A 21569-nucleotide genomic window follows, 5' to 3' on the forward strand; every position below is an offset into this window, starting at 1 on the left:
CTAAAAAGACATGTGTGTCTCTAGAAGCAGAAATGAACAGCCAGAGCTATAAACAAAGCCTTATGACTCAGTCAGGAACATTTCTTCCAGCAATAGCCTGGGCTAGAAGGAGAGTAGATGTTACAGATCAACCTGACCTTCTGCTCCAGGCTCGTCTGTGCAGTCGGGAGGGACAGCGGCACCAAGACAACTGGTCGTCTTGGCTTATAAAGAGGAACAGAGAGGCTGGGACTTGTCCATCAAGAACCTGAAAGACCAATCTCGTTCCAAATACACCACCCTCTCTTCCTCTCCAGCCCTGTGAGTCAGACACTAGTGTCCTAAACCTCAGGGAGCAGTAGCAAAGCACCACATCTTGAAGGCAGATAACGAGCTGTTGGACAACAATCACATCATCAGGAACACCCAGGCCTTGTGGTACCCTGCAATTGGAAATTGCATTTTTGGCATACCTCCTCATGGATATTCCAGCCACCTCATCTGTAATCCAAAGGGCAATGAATGTGCTCTGAGGTTGGAAGAGGTCACCAGCTGCTCGTACTTGTCTTTTCTGTTGCAGTCACTCACTAGCAATGCATGTCAGCTCTGCATGCCCTCAGCAGGCACAGGGACAACCACATTACCTAGAGAAGGTGACTCAACCATGCCTGGGTTAAAAGGGAAGAGACAGAGGCTCACCCAGGGAAGGAGGAATACCAGCTTCACACAGCACTGACAGTCTGACTTTTATTGCATGGAAATCCAAATTGCAAAGCAAATCTCATGTGGGCTGGCACAACCATCAACCTTCTGTGATAGCTCTGCATTCACAGGCCCCTACAACCAAACGTCTCCTAACCTTACCACCACTCCTCCTGCCAGGAGAGCAATGGTGGCAGGACAGAAACTCTGGGATCTACAGCTCAGCCTCCCACTCACAGCAGGACTGTCACCAGAAGCCATGGCTGTGGCTGAGGTGGACCTGTGTGACTGCAGAGCAGCATACAGGCAAAAAACAGGTGGAGGAAAACAAGCATAACCAGACTGGCACAAGGGATAGTCATCCCTGAGCCAGCAATTAGTGCATTAACGGTTCCTGGTTTACACTGTGTTTCTCTCATGCAGTGCTCACTAAGATTGCAGCACTGGTGTCCCACCTTGGGGTATTTCTTCCATCTTTCTCATAGTTGATATATTGGACATCTTCCACTTTCCAACAGCTGGGGAAAGCAGGACAGTCAGTGTGGGAGCTCCAGAGGCTCATGGCCCAGAACCTCCCTTCCTTGCTTCATTCAATAGATCCGCAAGAGCTTGCTGTGAGGTTGGGACACCCTCTTCTGCACAGACCTCCTTTAGACCTTTCCCTGGTACAGAAGCAGCTGCCCAGCATGAACATTTCTGCTCTCTGAGCTGGGAGCAGGGTTGCATTCTGCTTTGTCCACCAGCCTCTGCAGCTTTATTTCTGAATCAAAGATGGAGAGACCACCATGGGTCTTCTTCTGGGAACTGCTTTGGCCAAGGCTGGTAGACAACCCACCCGTTTGGCATGGCAAAATCCAGTCACTGTCAGATTTGACTTTTCATTTCATTTTATGTGAAGTCGAATAAGAGCTGAAAATAGTCTCTGTGATGTTTGAAAGCCTTCCCTCGGTGCCACTACCCTGCCTGGGCATTTACTGCCAGCCACTGCCAGCCCTTGCTGGAGACATGTCTGCCCTGGACATGCTGATGTACCCTGTTTTTTTAACTGTTTTTTTGTTGTGTCTTTAATGGCAGCAAATACATTAAGTGAGAAGGGTTCCTCCTGCCTGCAGCTTGTGCAAGTTCTAGGAACCACCAGCCTGACTGGGGATTGCAACTTGGTCTGAACAAGCAACAGCTGTGTTTGGCCAAAGTTACGTCTCCACAGTACAACCAGAAGGTCAGGTCCTTTACAGTGAGCTTCAGGTCTAGAGCTTGTGTTGCAATGTCTCATCTGGGTTAGAAGAAAGCTCGGTATAGGACTAAATTTGAACCTGCTCATTTCACAGCATGGCCATTCGATACCCAAGTCAGGCTGCATTATTTCCAGGGCCAAAACCTTCTGACCAGAGAAGGTCCCTTTCATGTTCTGCTCTGTTCACTGCAAAAAGATGAGCATGTTTTGTGTACTGGCTCAGAGATACACAGTCCTGGGCTTTTGAAGGCCTTGATTTGTTCCAGTTACCCTGCAACCGCTCTTTTCCCATTTCATCTTTCCTGTCCTACACAAGCTTTTCTCTGAATTCTGACTCATGAGTGTTAAATGGCAAAATTTGTATCAGAAGGTTATTCGAGGCCATTGCTTTGGAAAGCAAACTGGACTTCTGTGGCCAGACAAGAAGTGGTAGATCTATTGCAAACCACTGCCTGCAAGTTTGCCTGAGCAGCTTGCTCTTCCCTACAGCTAGGAGCCCTGATACATGCTACATGAGAGACAAGGAGCTGCCAAGAACAGAGATTTTAGTAGAAGGACATGGCAGGGGACTGTCCTGGCAATCCACAAGGCTGAGACTATCCTGGAGAGCACAGCCCCAGAAAGACCATAACAGCTTCCCCCTCTTCATAGGGTGTAGAGCAAGTCTTAGAAGTGGTAGGAAAAAGCTTTTGTGCACAGGGCAGGTGCTGAGGTGCAGAGCCAGGAGGGCAGAGACCATAGAACCATGTTGTCCTCAGTGGGTCCTCCTCAACAAGGGAGTGCTGGAAAGGCTTGGTCAGGATACAGGTATCTCAGTGAAGGCTGATGAGAGATCTCCAAGTCAATAATAGCTGGTTGGGTAGCAAAGATATGGGAGAACCCTTGAAGTACAAGCATAGACACCACAACCTGTCCTGGCTGAAGATGTCGCCGTATCACATATACAATGGCAGCTTGGTTTTGACTGGAGTTTCCACTCAATGGAACCATGGAAGCTTATTCCTTGTTGAAACTGGGTGCCAGCACAACCCCCCCCCCCCCCCCCCCCCCCCCATCCTCTCTAGGAAACTGAGCAACCCTTTCCCATAGAGCAGGAGGATCTCCACCTTGATGATTGATATGTTTGTTCAATGCCATCCGAACAGCAAGTTTTGCTCTTGCTCCAGCTTGCTCTGAGGACATGACTGCAGACCACAGAGATCGCCTTCCTGAGTTTTTCATGGACCAAGCTGATCCACAGGTCTGGAAGGACACTGTCACCTTTGTTGAAGGAGTTCAGGTAGTGATCATCTAGCACAGAGGAAGACAGAACAAAGCACAAAGTGCTCCTAACTTTTTGGACACTTTTTCTTAGCATATTTTTCTCTGTCAGCGTGAAATACCTTTGTTTTGGATGTACCTATGTTTATTGTGGTTTTCACCATTGGGATTATTTTTTGTTTGTTTTTCTAAATTGAAACACACATGCAAAAGCAGGATGTGGCACTTTGTAAGAGATTTGTTTAATGACAGGTCCTTTTCCCCACACCCAGCTGAGGTCCTGGAGGAAGAGGGCTGATTTGGTAACTCAGTGGGAAGCTAAAACCACTCACAAGGCATTTTATTGAGAACAAATGTCAGGACTCACATCCAGGGCTGATAGCGCAATCCAAGCAATCCAAACGGCAGCATTCATTTACCTGCAAACTCTTCTACAGTGGCTTGTGCAAACCAGAATATGTTGTGGAAAACAGAGTATCTGCAATGCTTTTGGTGGATATAGCATGTAGCAGAGAAGATTTAATGTTTTGAAGAACATAGAGAGGATAAAGTGCAAAAATAGTTGGGTTTTGTGTGTTGTTGTTTTTTTGTTTGTTTGTTTGTTTGTTTTTAATTTTGTCTTGTTCTTTGTTTCATTTGTTTGTTGTTTTGTTTTTGAGTCACCTGGGGTACTGAAGAAAATGCAATGAAACCCAAAGAAGTATAAGAAGTATAAAATATTTGCAGGAACTTAAGCACCTACAAACACATACAAGAAAAGAGTGAAAACTATGCTGAGAAGTACAATGGAATTAAGTAGGTATTTCATTATCAACTTGATGATCCAAGGCTCCTTTTATGCAATATGATGTTACCTTGCACTGACAGCCTTAACCACAGGTATCTAAGAAAGAACATAAATACAAGTAAAAGGTTAAGAAGTGGCAGGGAAAGCCACTGGCATGCAATTGCTAGAGCAGAAGACACGCAAAATATTACTGGTTGTCAAGAAGAGGAAACTTTCGTAACAGCTTCCCATTTGGGGCAAGCTGCTTATGTATGGAGCAGACATTCTAATGACTTCTAATGGCCCTACAGCGTTACATGAATGGTATTTCCTGTCTCAACACTCCTAAAGTGTTGTCCCAAGAAAGGCCAACATAATAAATCATCTCTTATTCAGTGACCTGCAGAGTAAGATCAACAGTTGGTGAAAGGTCTAGCAATGTGGCAGATGTCTAGGAAAAAAAATCTTGTAAGTGTAATTAAGCAATAGAACAGGTGCCCAGAGTGTTGGTGGGATGTCCATCTGTGGAGATGCTCCGAACTAGGCAGGACAAAGTACATAACAGACTGGTCTGGCTGGAGAATTGCCATGGTTTGAGACTAGGTAGAGACCAGAGACCTCCTAGGGTCTGTCTAACTTAACCCACGTCTGTATCAGGAAGAGCAAAGAGCAGCAGGAGAAATGTCACACCTCATGATTGACACACTCACAGCTGGACCACAGAAGACTGTTGATGAGGAAGCCTCCTGAGCGGAGGCCTTGGTGGGACTAACCCCACAGGGTCAGGAGCTTTGCAAGGTGGGGACAGTACTGGGCAGCCAGGACTGCTGCGCTGAGCCACCCAGCTCCATGAAGCAGAGTCCTGCAGCAGCTCCCTACATGAAGCAAGGTGTGTATCTGAGCACCAGAACTCCCCAGGCTCCTCCTGCTCAGCAGAAATGTCTGGCTGTCCTCTAGACTCACCATTCCCCATCCAGGCATCATCCAGAAGGACAGAACCAGGGATGCTGCTTTATCTCTGAGCAGCCTGATGAAGTGAAGCAAAGGAAGGAAGGGCTTTGAGGTCAAAGTGGATGCATTAACTTCTTGGGTATCATATTTGGCTCTTCTCCTGAGCTCTTCTGCAGCTACAAGGCCTCATGTAGTGCCCCAATTGTGCCCATGAAGTTTGAAGTACTTGGTGCTGAGACAACATAAAGTTTTATCTCCTTACTCCATAAATTGCAGGCATGACTTCCTTCATGTAACATGAGTAATGCTGGGTGTGTCTGCATGTGGCTCTGCAAACCCTCCAACGTCCAGTGGTGTTTTAGGTAGTTCAAAAGACCTCACCACTCCACATCTGCCCAGCAGCTACATTGAGGTGTCTATGTCTGCTGAGACCCAATTTTGACATCACTGAAGGCATCATTCCAGAATCTCATGTCTTCTGTGCATGGACCATGCTTCATTATGCATGATGAAGCTTTTCAAGAGCTCATCACAGCACACAGGGACCCAGTAGTAATGCAGAGACCTCTGGGCATGCTTGCCTCCAGCACTGCTCCTATAACACAGCCTTCCTACAGCTAGAGCAGGTGACACTGGCTGCACTTCAGCCCAAAGCCAAACCTTCAGATGTCTCCAGAAGTCTCCTGCACAGGGCAGGGAGGCCCTTTTCACCAACCCACTGGTCGAGCAAGGGACCATCACAACCTGTCTATCCCAGTAAGATGCTGTAGCACCAGGTCCACAGGTTGTTTCCTTATTTTGTTCCAGGAACAAGAGTGTCATCCAAGAAAGAGGAGGTCACAGTAACTTGACATCTTTGATGGATCATCAGTTAAGCGTTCAAGCAAGATGCTGGCAAGGAACTACCAGTAGCTTTCACCTACAGAAACCAGCTGCTCTTGGCAGCTTGGCCATTGAGAAGGGCCTCTGGGAACCCTGGGAACTTCAGGCCCCAGAAAGCTTCCCCAGTTCCTGGTCCTTGGGCAGCTCAGACCATGGCCATGGCACACCCAAGACCATGATGAGACCAGCCTCTCTCGTGATGCCCATGGATCTCTCCCCCTGCTTCCAGAGCCCTTCACAGCCCTCCCTTGCTCCATGGGGACCCCGAGGCTTTTGGCACATGACCAACAAGCAGTTTGTCTCCTTTTCAAGCCAGCCAGCCATGGCTTGCTCTTCCAGGAGGCTGTGATCCCTGTAGCAAAATTGTGTTTGGAGTCCCTTTATCTAGGGTTCATTAACACTGCTTCAATCTGTGTGCCACCCAACAGATTGTGAGAAGGCAGCTGTGGATGGCACTTCATGCTGTTTTCTGCTGGAAAACAAAACAAAACAACAACAATAACAACAACAACAAAAACTCATCCTCGGTGCATATGAATTGGGTTTGGACCACTGGGAATGGTTCTGAGATGCAGGACTGTGGCTGGGGCATGAAGAACAACACCTGAGGACCATCAGCAGGAGCACAGCTCCCTCTCAGGCAGATGTCAGAAGCAACGAGAAGAGCCCAAGTCTAGGAATTACCTTGCCTGCTACATACCGACGGGCTAAAAACGGCTTTTGCATTTGGTTGCTGTTCAAAGACCAAAGCATTCAGTCAAACCCAGCTCCCAGCCTTGTTCCAGAACAGAGCCATCTCTCCAGCACCTCCAGCATTGGAAACAACCTCCACCAGCAGATGTGACGTGGCAGCCTTCCCCACCACCATGGCTTGAGGGTGTGATACTAATCCAGCCTTATTTTATGGACAGGCTTGGTGGCTCCCAGGTGCGGATGAGGCTTCCCCCAGCCTTGCTGCTCCCCTGAAGAGAGAGGACATGTTTTATACAAGCAGGGGCAACCCTGCTGTGGCCCCTCAATGTGTTGCTTGTGGGACTGTGGTCCCCACAGATCTCAGGAACAGGATTGACCCTTTTGTTCTCCAGCAGGCTGTGTCCAGAAACCCTTTCTCCTTGAGCTGCCCCTCACATAAAGACAGACCTGTGTTTTATAGTGAAGCCAAGCTATAAAAGGATGCAGAGTGTAAACATCATTGGGGAGTAAGACTAGCTTTTGGCTCAGAGGATGGTGAGCAGACAAACAGCATGTGCATGGCCATTAATCAACAAAAGCAAAACCAAAGTCAAGGTGTGCTTTCCCTCACCAAGAAAGTGCTGAAAAATATGGATGGACCTGAGGACACTCAGGAAGTTGCTCCACCACTCCGCAGCCCAGCATCAGTCAGTCCTTGAAGTTAATGCCATGCTTCTGCCCGGCTGCCATCCTGCAATGCTTTACAAAATAGCTTCAGAGGGAGTGGATGATGGAGGTTAGCCATATAGCAATGGAAATGCACAAAACCTTGCTTCTCTCTCTGGTGACAAAGGAGGACAGCAATCCAGACACAGAGGTGCTCTGTTTTTGTTTGTGTTTTTTTTGTTGTTTGTTTGTTTGTTTGTTTTCAGTAGTGGACTTCACACTCTGCTGCTAACAAACCAGAAAAAGCCTGAACTCAAGCTTTTTGTTAAATTAAACTCAACAGTACAGAAAAGCCTCTTCTGATATTCTTCAAAAGGAGCAACAAAAAGCTTCATAACCAGCTAGAAAACAAGGAGGGAACTATAGAGGGGCTTCTTTCTTCCCCTCTCACTCCTCCACAGCTGCAAAGAGAAGAAATGCAGTCAACCAACGCATAGTGGCAGTGCTGGGTAGCAGCAGACTCCAGAGGTCTGTGGACTGACCCCAGCTCACATTAAGGCCAACTTCACAGCTGCAGCATGTTGCTGAGGGCCTGAAGCATAAATTAAGACTTTGCAGAGTCTTCCAGCACAGGGTGATGGTGTTTTGTGCTGCTGTCACTGAAAGAGTACATCTCACTTTCCTAAAATAAAGCAGCTTCAAGCCCTCATCTTCATCTTAGAAAATAGAAAGTGTCTTGCAGCAGCAGATCTTTGTGCAACAGAAAGTCTAGCACAGATGAGGGCTGCTAGGCAGGCTCCATATCCTTGCAGATAAAGATCTTGCTTGCCACAGAAACCTCTGCTGCACCTCTACTGAGCTTCCAAGTGATACCCGAACTCACCAGACTGCAGGCTGGGGCACAGGCCTCCATGCTCCTGCCCATCCACTGCTGCTCAGTGCTATTGAAAAAACAGCAGAACATACTACATTGTGATGAGCACAGTGAATGCATACAACCCACCAAGCTGAAGCAGCACAAGTGTAGCTGGTGGCATTACGGTTAATAATCAGAGAATCAGAGAATCATTAAAAAAATTATCTCCAAGATCATCTGGTCCACCTTTTCCTTAAAGGCCCCCAGGGACGGTGACTCCACCACCTCCCTGGGCAACCCATTCCAATGCCTAATCCCTCTCTCTAAGAAATGCCTCCTAATTCCCAACCTGAACCTCCCCTGGTGCAACTTGAGGCCATTCCCTCTAGTCCTATCACTAGTTACCTGTGAGAAGAGGCCGACCCACAGCTCCCCACACCTCTTTTTCAGGTACCTGGAGAGAGCAATGAGGTCTCCCCTGAGCCTCCTCTTCTCCAGACCAAACAACCCCAGTGCCCTCCTCACAGGACTTGTGGGCCAGGCCCTTCACCAGCTTTGTAGCCCTTCTCTGGACACGCTCCAGGGCCTCAATGTCCTTGTAGTGAGGGGCCCAAAGCTGAACACAGCACTTGAGGTGTGGCCTCACCAGAGCAGAGTACAGGAGGACAATCACCTCCCTGGTCCTGCTGGCTGCACTATTCCTGACACAAGCCAGGATGCCGTTGGCCTTCTTGGCCACCTGGGCACACTGCTGGTGCATGTTCAGGTGAGCATCGACCAACACCCCCAGGTCCTTTTCCTCTGCACAGCTTTCTAGCCACCCTGCCCCAAGCCTGTAGTGTTGCATGGGGTTGTTGTGATCAAAGTGCAGGGTTGGACCAAGAGTGGCCTGTTCCATCCTCCTAGCAGAGAAGGCTCCATCCCTGCAGAATTTCTGCCCCGTGTGGCCATGGGTGAGCAGCACCCAGACACCCCTCACGTCTCCTCAGGGCTGTGGGGAACCACCAAATGTCCTCTCTGAGCCCGGCCTGGTCTCCACAACACCACGTGGATCCAGATAGTCCATGTGGATCATCTCCCTCACAAATGCTTTCACAGCACCCTCTGCTGTTCAGGATTTCTCTTATCCTTAGGAGATCACTATCCTGTGGAGAGCACTCAGGCCAAGACCTGTCTGCGTATGTGACCAGAGAGCAGCCAGCTAAAGAGCAAATAGCATGGAGCAGTTTAGGAAAGAGTGATTAAAGAGGCTTTGGGCAGGAGGCCTCCTGTTATGGAGGAGGTCTGCTCTCAGTGCTGCCCAAGGAGACTGGGGCCTGTGGAGCCACTGGGGCAAAGTAGCCTCCGTCCCTATGCCACCAAGGCTGTGCACCCACCCAAGAGTATTTCCAGGAGCACCCCTTGGCAGCACAACTGGTGGGCGTTAGCTTGCATGGTGGGCGTTGGCAGTCCATGAGTAGGGAGGGTGCTTGGTGACCTTCTCTTCCCTAACTCTCTTGCCCTGGCACCAGCTCCCGTTGTGGTTTCCTTTGCAGAAAGCCCCTTCAGGAGCAGGAGGCTTTGTAAGGATTGCTGTCGAATAGATCTGACTTGGCTTTTATCTAACAAAGAGAATTTGGCTTTCGTGTTTCCTGAAAGGTCATATGTGTTTCAAAATATTGTGTTCGAAGCACAGTTTCAAATGACAACAAAAACATTCAAAAGTTTGGAAAAAAAAATCTCAAGAAAATTTAAGAGATTTCAGAATACATATATTTTAAAATCTCTGAAAAATTCCATTTTCGAACCCAAACAAGTCCAAAACTTCCATGTTTTCCTGTGGCTATCACTGCAATCAGCAGCAGCTTCAGATGATTCCTTGAACCCCAAGTGCCCACAAGGTAGAGGAACTTTCTCCTACTAGTTCAGTGACTCTTGCTCTGGTTCACTGGTTCTCAGCCAGACAGAAGTCATATTCCCCTGCTCTATGGGCAGACAAAACCCGCATGTGTTGGAAATTTGCTACCTTTACTCAGGCCAACTTACACTAGTCCTGCTGGGATTTGATACCTACCAGCAGCACAAATGATAAAGCAGTCCAGCAGTTTGATTTGTGGTTGCTTTCAAGTAATATCCTCTTCTCTCTTCCCTTTGCTGGGCATTTGTTGGTGCAAGAGGAATATAAAATAATTTTTAAAACCTATGAGGTAAGCCTGGCTTTTCAGCTCAGAATTCTTTATTTTTATTTTAATTTTGTAAATTGATTTTTTTTTTAATTGCTGTTCTTCTTTGTTTGGACAGATGAGAGAAACGTATTATTTCTCCAATAACAAATGCAGCCAGTAGGAAAAATAAAGTAACATTTTTAGGAGAAAGGAAAGGGCAGTAATCCAAATATCTACAAGCATGTCAGATCAAGGTGCTTATGTCAGTACTTCAGGAGGTGCAAGTGTCAGTGCTTCAGGAGATCTGAATGGGGCTGATTTTACTGGCTTGTTCACACCTTAATAGTCTATGCAATAATTCAGGGCTGATTGAGGTCATTCTGGAGGCCTTCCAGATTGATTTTATCAGTGCTTGAGGAGAGGGAGGGAATACTCATGGGGCTGCAGAGATGGCAGTAGTGAGATATGGGCTGGGACTGGTGTAGAAGGGACCCAGGGGACACGACTCCATCCTGGTGGCATAGCAAGCCTCAGCAGATGTGCTGGGACCTCTCTGGAAAGTCCCCATCCCACGCAAGAGTGCGCTGAGGTCTGAGGTCACTGGGAACAACTTGGTGAAGGCTTAGCTCCTGTTCTGCTCTCTTTCCATCAAGCTCAAGTAATATGGAAAGTAGTATGGGAAGTAACACAGACCTAGACTTGGTGCATGGGACCAGGAGTAGCCATGGCTAGATCAGGAGACTCTCTGAAGGCCTCTCCCCCAAAGAAAGGTGAGTTTCATTGGTGTTAATATATGCTGGGGGGCAGGAGGAGTGGTTTGTTGTCAACATACTTGATCCTGCTTTTCTGCCTTTCCTCCTCTCCCCGTAGGGGAAAAATCAGGCTCTGTGCTGAGTCACTGCTCATGAGAGGTGTGGCTGAGAGAGCTTTTGGCCCTGCCTTAAGCTAGTCATTAGTGAAAACCAGTCATTACAGTTTTGGATTGAGGTGGGCTTGTCTAGGCTTCCCAAAGAGCTCCTGTTTGTCTTTTAACAAGCTCTGCTTGACCAAATCTAGCAGATATTAACATCAGGAAGGACAACAGGAGCCAGACCCCAGATCACACTGCTCCCTCTAAGCTGGGTTGTTGTAATATGCAAGTGTGTAGGCAGTTTGGCAAGGGGTGGAGCACTGGTTTGGAAGGCAATGCTGCCAAAAATCCACCCACGGCCCCTGCCAGCCTTTGTCAGCTCTGCAGAGCCTCCCTGGCAGCAGTAGACTGAGGACACTGACAGCTGTGAAGCAGTACAGCCCACAGGAGGCACACAGGGCAGGCTCACATCGCCTAACAGGGGCCACGTTAAGTGCACGCCGACACATGGAGGTAACCACGCAGGTGGGGGTGGCCATGCACACCCAGCAGAGAAAGTCACCTCATGCAGTGCTCCCAGCAGGCATCCCACATGCTATGTGAGAAAGGGCATGTCCTCCTGATGAAACTGCTCCCATGGGAGCGCGAGGCAGCTTCATCCCCAGCCCCTTCCACCCGTTACAGGCAGGGAGCAGTTTGGCAGCAGCATACTGGCCCCATGGAGGCCATGAGCAATGTCAGATCACACTGCACTGTATTAGGTGGGAATGTCCGATTCACCATGTCTCTCTCCTCTTCTGGGTAATACTCTGACGTGACCCTGGGTAGGAAGGGTGTCTCCTTTTGGAGTGATTCCAGTCCTTGGGTAAGTTGCACATTAGTGGGAGAAGGGATTAGGGGGAGTGGTGACCTGCGTCACTGCCAGGTGCACGGAGGAGAGGGATAACAGCCCGATGTGTGTGGGGAGAGTGCAGCACAGAGAGCACGCTCCGCTCCCTCCTGCTCAGCAGATCCTGGGAGAAAGACACCTGCCCTGCTGCGGCAGACGAGCTGACAGGTAACCCTTCCTCCTTCTGCACTTGAACTGCATCCGTGTGGGCATCAGGAGAGAGGTGCAGTGAGCTGAAGAGCCCGGCGGATGGGGGGGGCAACAGAACAGTTGTTTTCTGCTCAAGGGAGGGATGGTGGGGATGCTCAGAAGTCAGGAACGTGCTGCTGGTGCTCTTCCCTTGAAATTGCATGCTATTCCCATGATGTTGCACCATGAAAAATGCTTTCTGTCTCTTTCTGTCTCCCCTTGCTTTGCTTTTCAATACAAAGCAACAAGACAGACCCAGGCATCTTGGGGATTGGAGCCATCAGGAGCACACACAGCTGCTGCCCTGCTGAGCCTCCCTCCTCTGCCTGCTGGTCCTGGTGTCCCTGCCCTCCTCATGAGTGTGGTGAGAAAGGCCCTGCAGCTGCCTGTGGCTGACCCCAGCTGCCACAGGCAATACAGGTTGGATGCAGGGAACCCTTCTCCCCCAGAGCAGGGAGGTCCCTGGGAAGGTGGGGGGTCTCCATTGGCTGGGCCATGCCACAATCACCAGGACCCAGTGCTGGTGATAGCCCTGCTGTGAGTAGGACATGGGCAAAAGACCTCCAAATACCCCCTCCACCAGCACAGCAGTGCTGGTGTGATCCTGACCACATCTGATGCAGAGACAGCAAAGGGAGTAGGTGGCCTTCTTCCCCACTGTGCAACCACCTCCTGCAGCAAGGAAAGCCAGTTAGAGATTATGGAAACCTGCTCGCTCTCCTCCTTTCCTTGGCCAGCAAGATATTCTGCAGGGAGGCAGTGGGGTGGATTGCAGTGGGCCTTCGACCAGGTTCATCAGCTGGTCTCTATGCTGCCTCAGTGTGACCACAGCATGATCTGAGATCCTTTCCAGCTCTGACCATGCAGACTTGATGCCTGTGCTGTGAAAGCCATACACGTGCAGGAGCAGTGGGACCCCCCATGCGGGCTCCTTAGAATGTCTGAAGTCTTGGTACAGCATTTGTGCCATCAGGGAGAAGAGCAGGTCTCCTGGGACGGTTCATCATGCTGGTTTGCAAACAAATCCAAAGTGTCCTAAAGTTTCTACAGTCTTACCTCCAGCCATAAAGAGAGCCCAACCAAAAGTGTTATAAACAAAACCTCCATTATCCTAAAATTTAAAATTGAGTGATTTGCTTCTGACTAGTTCAGCAAGTTTAACCAAATAATCTATTATTTTGACTATCTGAAACATCGTTTAAAATGAATAGTCTGTAATCCTCTCTTCAAAGACCAAGAATGCTTAGGTGGGTACAGATGTATACGTGTATGTGCATGCAAATACTTTTTCAAAATACGAGGCTCTGATGGAGAACGTGTGATTAAAATGTGATGGAGTTTGGACCCTGACATTGTACAAGATAAGCAAAATGAGCATTTCTTAAAACAAATTGTATGATTTCAACTTTAAAATTGTTTCACCTGTTGGGTGGTCAGATTAATCTACTAATAAAAATATAGCACATGTCAAATGCCATTCCTGTCTCCTGTGTCAGCAAGATCAATGTCTCTTATTCTCATTATATTGACACTGTTTTTCAGAGAACCATGATGTGGCTGTTCATCACCATTGCTTGTTTCATCTGCAGCACTGAAAAGTGCAATGCAAGCCCCGAGGTGTTCATGGATGTTGTAAGTCCTGCCTTCTCTCTGCTCTTTCCTTGATGTGCCAGCCCCTAAAATGGTCAAATGTTGTATATGTAAGGTATATACTGTCACAGTCTAGATAGGACCCATGGTCTCTGCATGTGTATTTTTACCAGAGTTTGGTGCCAGAGGTTTATTAGACCTTTTGTCTACCTGTGTATATATACACACAGATTTACATCTGGCATTTATGGGCAGTCCGGTCTGGGTCAACTGGTTTGGTCCAGACAGCTGTCTCAGGCTTGGAGCTTCACTCTCATTGCTGCCTAGCTCTTCATAGGCATTGATTGCAAAATAAAAATCAGCCCTGGACCTTTCTTTACTAGACCTGAGTGAGAGAAACTCACACCTGCCAAAACTGTTAGCTGAAGTCATGGTATCTCCACAGCATTGGTGAGAAGACATAGGGAGGTCCCTACACCACCCTCCTGCTGACAGCAGGAGTAACCAGATCTGGGACAGGGTGGCCGGGGCTTGATGTGGCATCTCTCCAGTATGGAGAACCCCCACCTCCCTTCAGACCTGTCCCATGTCATCCCTCCTGTCCTGCAGGGTGAAATCATTAGCTACCACGGGTACCCCTATGAAGAGCATGAAATTGTGACAGATGATGGTTATTACCTCACCATACAGAGGATTCCTCATGGTAGAGACAACTCGGGGAGTTCAAGCACCTCCCATGAAGCAGAGACACAAGATTCCAGCATGTTTTGTGTCCGTAAGTGCCACAGGAAGGTCTTCTGGGTCCTGGGGCCCTGAAAACTTTGCTGGGCTGGAGGAGTCTATGGGAAGGTCTGCCTCAACATGGGTGGGTCCTCAGATAGGCATCCTTCCCTGTCGGATTATCCTTGGAACAGAAGAAATGCAGGTGCCCACCGTGCCAACCCTGTTGTTCCAGGAGGATCTACCCAAAAGAGGAGGGGAAAGATAAGGAAAATGAATGAGGCAAAGAAATCTGTCCCCAGACTTTACTCCAGTCCAAAGCCAGACAAACCCATGAACTAAAGTACAAGGGAAGCTGGAATATGGACCCATGAACCTGGTAAAGGTATTCTTTGTAGAGCAGCTAAGAGCCATTTATTACCAAAAATAAACCACATATCCAGTCCAATGCCATCTCTCCATTTTGACTGCTTTCTGCTCCTGACTTGAGTTATTGTTTCAAAGGGAAAGGATGATGCCCCACTCTGGGCAGGGTGTCAGTCTCCTGGGAAATGGGAGGACTGACATATGAACATGGCAGATGGGTGTAAGTCAGTGTAAGTGAGTGTAGGGTTACTTTGTCATCTTACAGTGAGGGTCTAGAAAATAACATAACAAAGAAAAAAAAGGAGAAGAGAGGAGAGGAGAGGAGAGGAGAGGAGAGGAGAGGAGAGGAGAGGAGAGGAGAGGAGAGGAGAGGAGAGGAGAGGAGAGGAGAGGAGAGGAGAGGAGAGGAGAGGAGAGGAGAGGAGAGGAGAGGAGAGGAGAGGAGAGGAGAGGAGAGGAGAGGAGAGGAGAGGAGAGGAGAGGAGAGGAGAGAGGACTTTTATATGAATCTTTTCATAGCTGCAGCCTGTGGTAGACTTTCTGTTTGAATTCAGATATCCCTATGATGGCCTATTGTGGCCATGAAGTTGGACCGGCTTTGACCAGGGAATTGGAGCAGTCCTTTCCAAATTGAATCTTTCTATGCTCTCTTCTACTCTTTTCCTATGGCAGTTCACGCTTTTTGGTGCTGTGTCAAAAAAACATATATATTTTTTTTTTCTGGGGTGCTGGAATTTGCCCATATGGATTGAAGTGGGCAGAAATAGGTGGAGGAGATGCTTCTGGCCACCTCAAGTATCTGTGTCTCTTGTGATGGGACTGTGCTGTGAGAGATAGACACAAAGCCTAGACTATGCTGGGTTTTTGGTGTCTCCTGGTCAGACACTGAGCCAAACAAAAGGCACAAGGAGAAGGGTGATCTCCATACAGTGGGCACATTCAGTGTCCAGACAGACATGGGGCATGGTTTCCTTCTTCCTGAGGGCGTAATTTACCATGCTGCATTCAGTGTGGAGTCCCACCTTTTTTTTTCAGCTTCATTTTATCGGTTTTCTCTGCCCTGGGATTACCAAAGAGCCGACACGTTCACCAAAAACACATCGCCAAAGAGGCTAAAGGTCACAGGCAAATTATTCTCCCTACACTGTAGACAATTCTCCAGTGGGGTGCTGACAAAACAGTATCGGAAGTATGAATAGAAAGTTATGTTGGAGAAAATGACCCTTTTCTTCTTTCTTCAGCTCCAAAGCCTGCAGTGCTCCTGCAGCATGGCCTGGTGTTGGAGGGCAGTAACTGGGTTACTAACCTGCCCAACAGCAGCCTGGGCTTCATCCTCGCAGATGCTGGCTATGATGTCTGGATAGGAAACAGCAGGGGGAACAGCTGGTCGCGCAAACACAAAGAGTTTGAATATCACAACGAGAAATACTCGGCTTACAGGTATTTTCAATGAAGCTACAGAAATGCCATTAGATCTGCCCAGGAGTGCTTTCAGAAGAGTAAGCAGGTATCTGGTACTGTGTTGGGCTCCTAGCCCTGGCCCTGCAGTTTCCTTAGACTGGAGAAGTGGCTCCACCAGCGCAATTGCACAAGCTGCCATTGGGCATAAAGTTTACTTTCACTACCAAGACATGACCAGCGTGCCCGTATCTGCTAGAGACCTAGCAAAAATAGCTCTACCCAAATAGTCTTTCCCTAATTTAGCCTTTTGCTGCAAACACATTCATTCTCAAAAGTGTTCATGCAGCTGGGGCTTCTCCAGATGATAGGAGCAGATGGCACATTCCAGAGAAAATGTACTAATCTTTTATGGGGACAAATAACAAATAAACTTTGCCACTCAGAGGTGGCAGCACAGATCCTGCATATGTGCTGGTGGGAATACTACGTGGCAAAACTTGTCATGGCATGCCTATTACTCTCATCATTCTAATAGTTTAGTTACATGCCCATCTCTGTTGCAGCTTTCATGAAATGGCCATGTATGACCTTCCAGCAACAATCAACTATATTTTGCAGAAAACAGGACAGGAGCAGTTATACTATGTGGCTTACTCTCAAGGCACCACCACAGGTACTTATGACGGCATCAGGATCAGGTTGGCTGTGCACCTCGTGTATAAGTCTATTATATATGTATTATATTTGTGTATAGGTTTATATTATATTTGAGCAGTGGTGGTCCAAAAACTGCTGCAGCATTGGTTTTTGATTAATCCTGCTGTTGCCAGAGCCTGAAGAAGGGCTTGTGGGAGCTGCAGCTGGTCTCAACATTCTAGCTGGGAGCTGAAATGCATCAGCAGCAAAAGGTCCAGGTCAGGTCACCAACATGCACTTGTTCTTGCGTGTTAGAGCACTTTCTAGGGACTCTTCCAATGGCCACATGCATCAGGGAGCGAAAACTCACACATAAATAGCAGGGCAGGGTCTGATTTCTTCTCACTCCAATAGGTTTCATCGCATTTTCTTCCATTCCTGAGCTGGATCGCAAAATCAAGATGTTTTTCGCGTTGGCTCCTATCACCACAAGCTCAAACATGAAGTCACCCTTGGTCAGAGTGTTTGACCTTCCTGAGGGTCTCGTTAAGGTAGGTTCTCGCCACACACTCACCTGGTTTCCTGGTTTTCCTGTTGGTCAGTCCTTGGTTTAGCACTTGAGAAAGGTCCTACCAAAAGGAAGGTTTGCCCTGAAACATATGAACTGAGAGGGGAAGGTGAAAGTCGCTTCCATTTCCCTGCTCTCTGTGTGCCTTTTGCATTGAGCAGGGTACATTTGTAATTGTAGTCTTGAACCTGGGGAGCATTAAACCATGTAAAGCATCATGCTGCCCAGTCCTAACCAGAGAAGAGTTATTTCTAGATATTGTATCTGAGTCCTTCCTTCTAGACGAAACTTCTTCTAGGAAAGATCCTGGCTCTTCCAGGGCCCTGATCTTTTTGGAAAAGGACAAATTACAAAGCACAGCAAAATTGTGGGAATGCAGACAGCAACTTCCAGGGGTGAACAGATTGCTGGCGGAACATCTGGAAGAGAAATAGGAGTGTGGGCCCTTCCAAAGGGCAGGGATGGAGCTGCTGACTCACCTCCTGCCAAGCTCACACAGCAGGCTTGGGGGCGTAGGGATTCACTGCTGACAGCCACCTCCATGTCACATCCTAGTGGCACAGCGTGCTTGCAGCTGCCAATCCAGGGCAGATGCACAGCAAGTTCAGGTGGTTGTAGATGTCCCAGTAGACAGAGCCTTGCTCCCCATTTTCCTGACCTACATGGCCACACAGAGTGTGCCCATGCCAGCATCAGCCACACAATGTGAGTCCTGGTCCCCATCTTTGGTAGCCAGCATCTTCTGAGGGTTGTTCTGGCTTTGTGAGCTCTCCTCTGCATGCTGCTGAAGCATTGTGAACCATGCTGACTGATGCTTTTGCATTTTGTAGTTCATTTTAGGACACATACTGGTCTTCGATAAGGGCGAGATTTTGCAGCAAGTGACTTCCCGTCTGTGCAGCTACACATTCTTTAAAAGCTTTTGCTCTTTGGTCCTTTACTTGCCTGGTGGATTTACCAACAGCTTAAATGTGGTATGTATGCTACAGATTACTTGTTAAGTGATCCAGTTTCTGACTGTTTAAGCCTGATTTGACTGTGCAGTGTCAGGGAAAGCACGGTATCCTGCTTTCACTGGCTGTCAGAAGTGGGGCAGGCTGTGGGGCTGGCCACCTGCATGGCAGACCCCTCAGTGCAGAGATTGTGTGAAACGTTCTGGGACCCCGTGACTCTTAAGTCACCTAAAATACTCCAAGACTTGACACATGTAGTGCCTCAAAGCCAAGTAAAGCAGCACCATCAGATAGCTGCCTTCACCTGCCTTTTGCATCTTTCATTCACCGAGAAATCTGCGCCCAACAGGGCCAGCACTGCAGCAACCCAGGTTGCTCATTGCTGTGTCCAGGTGAGCTGAGGCTGTCCCCGAGGATGGAGACCCCTCACAGCTTCATGTGGGGAAGGGCCATTTCCTCAGAACCAGATCCTGTCACAATTGGCTTCTGCAAGTAAAATCAGTGACAGGTCAATGGAGGTACCTTGGTTGGTCATGGATAGAGTCAGAGCTAGGCCACTATTTCTCAAAGAAATTGATGGTGTTATTCCTTAATTTTCCAAGGAGGGAATGCTTTAGAAATAATGTGTAGAACTACTGTGATGTGTTGCACATTGTCTTTGCAACAGGGTCCTGAGCACAAGATACAGTTTTACTTTGATTTGAAAACCGCATAGACTCGTAATCTGACCCAGCATCCCATGAAAATTGCCAGGCTTACCGAAGGCATCTCTACAGCACCCTTCATGCCACTGTCTGTCTGCAGTGTGGGTTTGCATGACATGGGGCTGAGTCTTGCCTTCAAAGAGATAAGATGAAGCAGTTTGTGCAAATGAGAGCCCCAGCTAGCCTGTGTGAATCAAAGACATTGTATTGCTACTGAACAGGATTAAATGTATTTCTAATGGGATTTCCCCCAGTGCAGAGAATAAATATTTCCATGGTTTCTTCCAGAGCCGCATAGATGTCTACTTGTCTCGCTATCCTGATTCAACATCCCTAAAAAACATGTTACATTGGCGCCAGGTAATATTTCCTGATATAGAATAAGATAGCATGCAACCAGGAACCATATTCTTCTCTCTAAGCTGCCAAGGACCTCTTTTCATTACTTAGGTATAATCCTCCATTACTTTCCCTGCAGAGCTCTATGAGAGAAAGGGGAAATTTGGCATGAAATAGTTGTGCAGATGCAGTTCTTTTGGCTGCAACTTTCAACAAAAGATGACCAGAAGACTTTAGAGCTGCTAAGAGATGGAGAAGGAAGGAAAAACTAGTAATAAATCAGAACAAGAGATATTAGAGTGAAGGCTAATAGATGAGGGCCAATAGATCCAGTATCCAAAACAATTAATCATTGAAAACATGCACAACTTCTGTTGTAGCCATGGACTATGACAGACAAAGGAAACTTGCCCAGAGTTAATGACATGTGCCTTTTTTTGAGAATAGCTCTTGGATGTGTGTTAGGTGCACTGTGTGTTTCTGGGGCTTCAGCCTCCAGGCATCTATGCTCTGCAGCTTACTAGTCACAAAAGAGAGGAGAGAGGAAAACCATGAGCAATGCCGAGGGAACTTACAGGCCATACTGAAATCTTCCTAGGAGTCGAGCTCTCCTTGTGAATGACAATATCACACACAACAAGCAGTATCCTCGAGCCCTGGTGGCAGGAGGGAGCAGTGGGGTCCCCTGGCAACCTCCACCATGCAGTTGTTCCCTCTGATGGCTGGCAGCAAGCCCCAGCACTGGGCACCAGCTGCTGAACCTCCTCCAAGGAGCAGGGAGCTTATTGCACAGAGCTGGTGGAATGTCCTCCTTCTGCAACCGTTGATTCCTGTTGATATCAAGTGTTGGTCGGACTAATTAAGTGAAAACGAAGCATCTTGTGTGACAGCAGAAGCATGACAGGAAAATACAAACTTGAACACAGCTCATACTTCCATCCCAGAGGAAAGTGAACTCTGGTCCCCTGCTCACATTTGAAATGATGGCACACCCAGTGCTTCAATGCAAAACCTTCCTAAAGCATTTCTGTTCAGTTTCAATCAGTTTATTACCATTGAGAAATGAAATACGTAATTTCTAGGGCATCAGCATGCTTAATTTGGCTATCTTTTCTGCTATTAATACAATATGCAGTCAAAAATAGCTTCTCACTGATATTTGAAGCTATGCAGGAGTAAATCATCTATCCACCCTTCCTCACCTGCTTTTATCTTTCTCATGGTCTCATGCAATGCATGGAAAATAAACATAGCTCTCCTCTTCTAGCTCTATCAAACAGGGGAATTCAAATATTATGATTATGGCAGCGACAATGTGCTTCATTATAACCAGGTAAGAGAAATTCATTCTCATTTGTCAATAAAAAAGAAAGAAAGAAAGAAAGAAAGAAAGAAAGAAAGAAAGAAAGAAAGCAAGCAAGGAAGGAAGGAAGGAAGGAAGGAAGGAAGGAAGGAAGGAAAAGCAAATGACAATGAAAATATTGCTGTGACTGAGACTGAATTTTATGGGATTTATGGAATTTACCTTGTCATATGGGATTGTACCTTTCTTATAAAGAAGAATTGTGTGATGTGTGATATCATTCATTGGTGATTTTTCGTCTCTCTGGTGAGATGCGTGGGAGTCCAAGACATAGTCAAGATCTGCAGTGATATTTTCTGGGCCATTTCTCCAGATAGGCAAGAAATTCCAAGCAGCAATAAGAACACTTTGTATCTTCAAATTGTCTGTGACTTCACAGGCTTTTCTTTCTCAAGTAATATTATTTATCTTCCAGAGCACACCTCCTTTCTATGAGCTGGAAAATATGAAAACACCACTTGCTGCATGGTATGGCGGCAGGGACTGGATTTCAGCCCCTGAAGATGTAAATATAACACTGCCTCGTATAACCAACATGGTGTACAAGAAGTATATTCCTGAATTTGTCCACTTTGATTTCCTTTGGGGTATGCAAGCATATGAGCAAGTATACAAAGAAATTCTTGAACTGATGAAGAAGAATGCCTAGAGTTGGAAAAGTGGCAGTAATTGTTCATTTCTCCTTTGTCTTTGGGGGCTTCTTTTATTTGAAGAAAAAAAAAAAAAGTAAGGAAAAAAGAGGGGGAAAAGGTTCATTAAACTGCTGCGCTTGTTGTGGGATTATTATTACTCTGGCAACGAGGAAAATAGGCCAATCCCATGATCAGAGAATCATGTGGGATTTAGGTTAAGTAGATGGAGGTCCTCGCAGAAGTTGGGCATGGACTTT

At 47.4% G+C, this 21569-nt stretch overlaps 1 protein-coding gene across 1 annotated transcript; it reads left to right on the forward strand.

Annotated features, from left to right (window-relative positions):
• Positions 1-3095: 3095 nt before the first annotated feature.
• On the forward strand, positions 3096-21329 carry LOC311211433 (lysosomal acid lipase/cholesteryl ester hydrolase-like; the record flags this gene model as incomplete). Its single annotated transcript, XM_084290166.1, has 10 exons — positions 3096-3194; positions 13583-13672; positions 14240-14405; positions 15958-16156; positions 16681-16790; positions 17168-17304; positions 18152-18295; positions 19267-19338; positions 20585-20650; positions 21096-21329. The coding sequence occupies 10 exons, from the start codon at positions 3096-3098 to the stop codon at positions 21327-21329; spliced, it is 1317 nt and encodes a 438-aa protein (XP_084146292.1).
• Between the last annotated feature and the right edge of the window lie 240 nt (positions 21330-21569).

This window comes from Netta rufina, assembly GCF_964035555.1.
Source record: "Netta rufina genome assembly, chromosome: 7".
In the NCBI taxonomy this organism is placed as follows: Eukaryota; Metazoa; Chordata; class Aves; order Anseriformes; family Anatidae; genus Netta; species Netta rufina.